Source organism: Oncorhynchus keta, chromosome 29 (genome assembly GCF_023373465.1).
Source record: "Oncorhynchus keta strain PuntledgeMale-10-30-2019 chromosome 29, Oket_V2, whole genome shotgun sequence".
Taxonomy (NCBI): domain Eukaryota; kingdom Metazoa; phylum Chordata; class Actinopteri; order Salmoniformes; family Salmonidae; genus Oncorhynchus; species Oncorhynchus keta.
The window spans coordinates 48,287,583-48,295,900 of record NC_068449.1 but is presented as its reverse complement, the minus strand read 5'-3'; the positions used below and the strand labels follow the sequence as shown (position 1 = coordinate 48,295,900).

Here is an 8,318-nt window from a genome sequence, read left to right as displayed (position 1 = left end):
ACACAAGAACATGTGGAACAAGTCAAGGGGTGTGAATACTTTCTGAAGGCACTTACTCCCAGCAGCAGGGGTGGAGTCAGTGGGCACCTGGATAGAGAGAGATGGAGTGAGGATTATTGGATCCATAGACCCCCTGCTGTGCCCCACTGGTCTCTCCCCCCCTCCGTTCCCATTCCTTCCCCTGGGGTTGAGCTTATCGCAGAGGCAGCATATCATGGTATTTTTCTAATGTTTGACGGTAGTTCATTAGGATCCCCATTAGCGATTGCAAAAGCATGCAGCTACTCATCCTGGGGTCCACACAGAACATGACACACGACATAACACAGAACATTAATAGACAAGAACAGCTCAAGGACAGACCTACATAAAAAAAAATGTAAAGGCACATGTAGCCTACATATGAATACAGACACAAACTATCTAGATCAAATATGGGAGAGGTGTTGCTTTATCTGTTTTTGAATCCAGGTTTGCTCTTAATTTGAGCAATATGAGATGGGGGGGGGGTCCATGCAATAATGGCTCTATATAATACTGTACCCTTTCTTGAATTTGTTCTGGATTTGGAGACTGTGAAAAGACCCCTGGTGGCATGTCTGGTGGTGTGTGTGTGTGTGTGTGTGTGTGTGTGTGTGTGTGTGTGTGTGTGTGTGTGTGTGTGTGTGTGTGTGTGTGTGTGTGTGTGTGTGTGTGTGTGTGTGTGTGTGTGATATATAATAATATAATATATGCCATTTAGCAGACGCTTTTATCCAAAGCGACTTACAGTCATGTGTGCATACATTCTACGTATGGGTGGTCCCGGGGATCGAACCCACTACCCTGGCGTTACAAGCGCCATGCTCTACCAACTGAGCTACAGAAGGACCTGTGTGCGTGTGTGTGTGTGTGTGTGTGTGTGTGTGTGTGTGTGTGTGTGTGTGTGTGTGTGTGTGTGTGTGTGTGTGTGTGTGTGTGTGTGTGTGTGTGTGTGTGTGTGTGTGTGTGTGTGTGTGTGTGTGTCAGAGCTGTGAGTAAGTTGACTATGCAAACAATTTGGGATTTTCAACAATGTTTATTATAAAAAGAAGAAGTGATTCGGTCAGTCTCTCCTCAATTCTCAGCCAAAAAAGACTGGGCATGCATAGTATTTATATCATCCCTCTGATTACAATGAAGAGCAAGGCGTGCCGACCTGTTCTGGGCCAGCTGCAGCTTAACTAGGTCTTTCCTTGCAGCACTCGACCACGTGACTGGACAATAATTAAGATTGCAGGCTCTAGTTTTGTCAGGACTTGCTTTGTGGAGTGTGGTGTCAAAAAAGCAGAGCATCTCTATCGTGGACAAACCTCTCCCCATCTTTACAACCATTGAATCGATATGTTTTGAACATGACAGTTTACAATCTAAGCTAACACCAATGCTGTTAGTTTTAGAGATGTTCAGGACTGGTTTATTACTGGCCACACATTCCAAAACAGACTGCAACTCTTTGAGGGTTTCAAGTGACTTCAACTGTGGTTCATATTTTGACGTTATTGGACGGTGTTTTATGTTTTTGAATTATACAAATACAAAATTTGATTTATGAGTAGTGCGTGACCCTAGGATGGCAACACATACATTCTAAGTGATTTCAATGAGTCTCTCTCAACATTCTTATTGTTTTATACTGTTCAATTCAACTTCAACTCAGAAATGTTCAGCATTTTCTGCACTAATTTGAGATCATATCCACACTGCCACATAGGGCTGCACAACATTGGCAAATATTTGAAATTGCGATTTTTAACCAAATGTTGCAATTGCTGATCAAAACTCTTGGGTGAACTATTGGAATCATGGAAATAGTATTATTACTTTTTAAATTCTAGACTTACAATATAATAGTGGGCATACAGTGTTTGACATGACAACAAATGAAAATGCTAGGGAGGAGTTATTGTGACAGGGTAGGAACCAAAGTGTTGGTCAGTGTTCCCTTCGGGACACTAATATCTTTGGCTACATGAAATGTTGTTCTCTTCGCTACTTCATGTAGCTAACATACTCATGCTTTGCCTAATACTCTTTGGTTTAGAAGCATGTTCCACAAACAACATGCTGATTTAGGCCTAAACCGTCACTGGTATCAGGATGTATAGCTAGCTACGTTTGCACTGACTCAATACATTTATTAGCTAGCTATAACTAGCAATTAGCATTAGATGTTAACACGATTTAATGGCAACTTGCTAAGAAAAAACAGACTAGCTGTTTGCAGATATAAGAATCAAACTAATTGTGTAATCAGAGAATGCTTGTGGATTTATATTACTGAGCGCAAGTGTTTCGTGGTCGAGCAACAACAAATGCGCTCGAGTGACAGGGGACGGGGCTAGGGCGAGAGACTTTTGTACTCACACACACACTAACGTGCACAATGCACATACACTTTCATACAGCTGTATCGAATAATTAAATATTCCCTAATAAACCCTGCATAGTCCAGATTTCCCACAAGACATCTCTTTTTGACAAAATACTTTAGGAACCATTAACAAAGTATTGAACATCTCTGCCCTGTAGCCATTTTCCCCCCTCCATTTCTCCAATATACCTCACTCTCCATCCACTTCTGTGGGTCAGAAATCCATTTCAAAACCAGCTCTAGGTCGATCATCAAACTAGACAGCACAGTGCAGACAGGGGGTATAGGTGTCGAAACAAATCAAAACCGACATCCAACTTGGAGCTAACAGGCCTACACCAGATAACCAATCCCTGACTAAGGCAGACAAGGGCTAAGGCCCCCGACCGCTTGAAACACCCACCACCGCCCAAACCGGGTGCTCGCCCCACAGCCGGGGGAACTCTGGGAACTCAATCAAATACCCGCCGCCGTCTTGACCGGCAGTGTCAAAGAGTGGCGTCCGTGCCAGGGCCTGATCTGAAAGGCAGGGGGGCTTTATTAAGGGCGAAGGGCCTGGCATCTGGATTCATATTTAATAACAGGCGGGGCTGTGGACACGTCACACAGCCATGGTAGAGGGAGAAAGCGGGTTGGAGGGCTGGGGGGGGGGGTCAGGATCAATGAAGAGGTGGTGTAGGGGGTGATGATGTTACCTAGGATCTTGAATGCTTCTCTGAGCTGTGTGTGTGAGTTTACCTGTGAGCTGGGATCCTTGCTTCTCTGAGCTGACAGGAAAGCTACAGCCATGAAATATTCAGGCCACTCCAGGTAGTCCTCACGCTTTTTTGTCTGAGCGGAACCAGAGGCCGGGGTCCTAATGGAGGGGAAGAAAGGAGAAAGAGATGGATAGAGAGAAAGGAAGAAAACGGAGAAAAGGTCAGAACGGGGGGGGGACAAAAACAAGGAGACAAAATAAAATGGAGGTCAGAAAAATGGGCGAAAGAAAGGTGAGGAAGAGAAAGAGGAGAGAAGGGGAGAAGGAGAAGACAAAAGGAGGGAGAATGAGGGAAGGAGAGCAGGTGAGTCTTCGGGATAAGAGAAGGCAATAGAAGGAAAGTGACAAGGTCGGGAGGGATGGAGTAAAACAACAATTAAATATTCAAAATGCTTGTTGGTCAAAAAGGAGCAGTCGGGCATCGGTCGCGTGTTTCACTTGAGGGCAGCATGATGTCATCTCGGTCTCCGTCTTTTACAAAGGAACACGCGTGCCGGCAAACCGCACACAGACAAGTTCAGACCGACACTTCACACGCATCGATTCAAAGGGCTTCAAACCTGGGTCTTAACCCCACGGAGAACAGACGCCCACTCCTTATAATTACAACACCCCTGTCTAGAGCCCTCACTATCCCAGCGTATCTTCTTCGCGTTTTGAAAACCATTATATCCTCTCTTCACTGCTGTGCTCCAGGCCACTCACCCGCCATTACGGATCCAGACACAGGAACCGGGAGCTATTATGGGTACAGTCGCAGAATGTCCCACTGGGTCAGACTGGAGCACCTTGGAAACTGAAGCAGCAGTACCCAGCAATTAAATACTACCCATCGCCAACCTAGGGCGGATCGTGCCATAGATCTAGGCCTAGATACCATGTCTGCCGGTCTACAAAGCACTCTCTAAAGTGGATCCAAAGACACAGCAGAAGAGGAAGAGATACTTTGAGCTCCTCCACAGTTTGGGGTGTGATCTCTCGGCCGTGCGTTTCCGACCTGGCAATTAAACCCTACCCACCTGGCTGGCACACGACAAACAAATGAAAAGAGTGCCGACCTAGGGCAATAGGGCCGATCGAGACCCATTGCTGCCCCCCCCCCCCCGCGCAGACACGACTGGTCTCGAAAGAAATGGAGACGGGATCAGAGAAAGAGATGGAGGGAGAAAGAGGGATACGTTCGGAGTCTGACACTTTGAACTCCTCCACAGCTCAGACGGAGATCTCGTCCCTACATTTCAAATTGGCTAATGGGTGCCAGCATGCAGAGCAAGACTGTCAAACGGGGGAAACTTTAAAGTGACATTTCCAGTCGTTCGGGCGCATTAAGGGGCCCACATCATAGGGCAGAAGGTCCGTCGTCTCACAAAAGACAAAAGAAACGGCTTGATCAAATGATGTGGCATTTGTATTTAATTAGGCCCGAGAGAATCTCGTTAGAGAGGCTGTTGTAAAATCATTTACAGTTGATGTAGCAATTTGATTTGTTAAAATGTTTAATAAGCAAGATGAGAGGAATAATACATGAAATGAATCATAAAACATTCGTCGAAACACATTTTCACTTGAGTCGGCCTCCACCTTCCAATGCAGACTTTCAATCTGGTCCAGTTTTTTAAGGAGAGCATCTGACTCTTCCTTGATACATCTAATTAAGCATTGGTCTCCGGGGAAGCTGTAGTAGCGTAAATGTCTTCTGTTGTCAATTTGTGCAGATAGGTCTTCCTTCTCATCGTTCATTAAAGCATCACCGCACCGGCCGAGAACCTTAATAATCCGCCCCACCTGAGACCTGACACCTGGCGGAGTTCACGCGGTCTTTCAGAACCCTGCAATCGTCCTGCTGCCATATGTTCAAATGCTGACATAGAATTACAATGACTAGAACAGTCAGACATTCCAGTGCCCAATCCCATGCCGCTCAAGTTCAATTCATTGTAATTCTAAGGTTCTCCTATGCTACTCCAATGCCAGCTGTTGCTCTGGTCTCACAGTCCACCCTTCCCTCCAGGACATTAGTCCTTTAAATGAGATGCAGATGAGTGTGTTCGCTCCCCTGGGCTCTATTGGCTTTCCCAGGCACCAGATTGTCATATCAGAGGTCCTCCTCTCTGCAGAACGGTGGCCGGCCTTCCTAAACAGGACGTTCAACCGTACAGCTGCTGGGAGAAGAGATAACATGCCATGAGATAATGCTTCCTGGGTGATCTACCTTCTGGGATTTATAATTCCCAAAAATGCCCATTCCTTATTGGCTTAATGAGCGGACGGATTAGGCTATCGCACTTCAAAGCAGCACGTCGAAATAGGACCTAGGAGCCTACATCTAAATGAAGGCATTAGGCTACCTGGCTTAGTGAAAGTGCAGAAAGCCGGTCAGAAAGGGAAGGTCGACATAGTGAGTGGTATTAGGGAAGGCAGGAAGGCACCTCGGGATGCCAAGTTTGCCAACGTGCACGTTGCGTGGGGATGGAAAGGTCAGAGGTACGTGACCAAACTGTCAACTCCGTACATGCTCCCTATCGTTGCTACCATAGAATTAGGAATTTAATAGGACATGTATGGTTGCAACCAGTCCAGAGTAGATATGGAATAGGCCCGGCTTATATGCCTAGCCATCAGCCTCAGCATTCTTCACGGCAATGATGAGGATGCAAAAGCAGAGGTGGACTGAAGAACATGAGCAAACTGTCAACGCGACGGCAAGCAACAGTTACTCTGAAGGCAGCCTAAAGAGTTCAGGCTGAGGGTTGACATGGAAACGGTATAGGCCTTCAGCCAAAGCATTCTTCACATCACTGAGGGTGATACAAGCATAAGCAGGGTGGAGAGTTGAATACATTCGAAGGCTGAACTAGTAAAAATAGACAGAACAGCAGTGTGCCGTACACTGAAAAACATCTGTGATGAAGACTAAACCTGATGCAACCAGTCTCAAAATGCCATCCAGATTTCAAATCAACCACATCCGGAACTCAAGCCTTCATAACAGCGTGAAATCCCGGTGCAGAGACTTTTATCGAGCTTGTGGAAAGGCCCTGGGAGGCACCGGCTCATTTTGGGGGATCAAAACAGCCAAAGTGGGCCCTCAGCCAGCTAAGAGGGGTGGTGAAGAGGGCCAGGGGCCACAGGGGTTGGCCCAGGTCCCCTTAACCTTTCTGGGCCCCTGGCACTCTGCTGGGCGACGGGAACCCCTCCAGGTGTGTGCGAGACAGTTGAGGGCATGTTACTGGTTGAGCTAGAGTGCTCCTCGTGTTTGACATTTGACACAGAGTCAGAGTGACAGTGTGGTTGGGACTGGGAGCAGTTTGTGTGCGATGTGTGTGTTTGTCCTCCTGCTCGTTAGCTTATGCCCTGTGCCAACACTGCTGCCATTCCATGGGCACACACTCAAATAAGGATGAAAGGTGGGACACACATCATCCCTTTTTGAGGGCCACGGATTCATATTGTACTATTTTCAGCTGAAGAGAAACTCTGTGTGTGTGTGTGTGTGTGTGTGTGTGTGTGTGTGTCATGGCTTATGCAGGATCCATAATTCTACATCTTACACATCCCGCCCCCATGTCTTTCACCAAGATGGGATCGGGAACTAAGGGGAATAGGAAAGATATTACCTGATGCTAAATATAAAACTGAGACACAGTGCACGGAAACTAAGTGAAAATCATGTCTGAAGAGGGATAGATTATATTTTATCCTGAGAATGAGGACAGCCACAGCGGTTTCTAAGGTGTGAAAATCCTTTTTCTGACTTTGTGTCCACACACACACACACACACACACAGTTGAAGCTGCCAACCCTCCCCAGTCTCGCACACACACGTTTCCCTCTTCGTTATTCCCACAACTCTCACTAAATGCCTTGATCCCAATGAAGTTAGCTTTAATGTATACATACCGATAAACTAAGTGCCTAGCTTGTATGTGACCTTATTCCAATATACTGAACTGTAACTTAGCTATATATGCTGCTAACAACAAACGCCATCTATGTGTATTTCTTGAAGTTGTGTGTTGCTATCAGAGATCTGAAGGAGCTAGCCAACTACTACTACTTAGCCTAGCTAGCTGGTACTACTGTAAAACGCATGCGACCAAACTGACAATTCGCTGCGAACTTCAACGTGAACACATAAAAGTTACCCATTTAGTTGGGTTGCCTCGTTCTTCATTTCTTGGCTCATCTTTGCTGCCAAACTGACACTGTACAGATGAGGCTTAGGGCGCCTTTCTTTTCCCCCCAACACAGTCAAGCCAAAACCACGCCTTGTTATTCCGAGGGGCGTTCCACAAGGCATTGAGCGCTTTCCAAGTCTGGAAGTCAATATCACCTAGCGCGAAATATCAGCCACTGATTAGTAACATTTCCCCGTGTTTCAAGATTGACAATATAATAACATAATGTCGTGGACCGAGTGAGCCCTTAACGTCCCTTAAACGCTCAAAGACAGATTCAATGGGTGTAGCAGAGTGCATTCAACTGAATGATTAGCTAATAAATATTTGAGAAATTGAGAATAATACGCATATTATTTTACCTGATAATAGGCTACCACTGATAATATAGCAACTTCAAATACCGAGCTTGTAGCGTTAAGTAGCCTAGGTTGGCGGACCTTCAATTGAGAGAGTTCAGCAGAGTTTTCGGAGACATTTTTACAACTCATTGAAACTCTGAAAATAAATACATGGGCAAATGTTACCAAACATGATAATAATAGGTCTGCATGACGGTAGGCAGTTTATTGTTAAATGACACTTTCCATCCATACCTTGGAAGGTCACTGTCTCTGCGCTGATCGCCTATGATTGAGACAACGTCAGATAGTCAATCGGAGCGTAGTAGAACACCGGGAGCGTTGGTTTTGGCTTAATAACTGCGTTGGGGAAAAGAAAGACGCGGACGTAGGACACAGCACAAGCACGAACATCTCCCAAGCTGGAAATTGTAATGAGGTCCAACCCCCAGCCTATATTAGTGAATGTGTAAGTTCGTTTTATTTGACCTTTATTTAACCAGGCAAGTCAGTTAAGAACAAATTCTTATTTTCAATGACGGCCAACAGTGGGTTAATTGCCTTGTTCAGGGGCAGAACGACAGATTTGTACCTTGTCAGCTCGGGGGTTTGAACTTGCAACCTTCCGGTTACTAGTCCAACGCTCTAC

General features: G+C 45.8%; 1 protein-coding gene across 4 annotated transcripts in view; it reads right to left on the bottom strand.

Moving 5' to 3' along the window:
* The window catches only part of LOC118363021 (deoxycytidylate deaminase-like), a 72,317-nt gene extending 64,164 nt beyond the window's left edge, over window positions 1-8,153 (bottom strand). For 2 of the 4 annotated variants that reach the window (XM_052486694.1, XM_052486692.1), the window contains exons 1-4: window positions 7,925-8,153; window positions 7,691-7,826; window positions 7,296-7,483; window positions 3,131-3,248 (exon numbers count right to left, since the gene is read on the bottom strand). In XM_052486694.1, coding sequence (XP_052342654.1) covers window positions 3,131-3,248; window positions 7,296-7,483; window positions 7,691-7,819 — 435 coding nt within the window. In that variant the 5' untranslated portion in view covers window positions 7,820-7,826; window positions 7,925-8,153. Of the gene's footprint in view, window positions 1-3,130; window positions 3,249-7,295; window positions 7,827-7,924 lie in introns of all 4 variants that reach the window. The other 2 variants (XM_052486693.1, XM_052486695.1) reach the window with 2 other exon arrangements.
* Window positions 8,154-8,318: the final 165 nt, after the last annotated feature.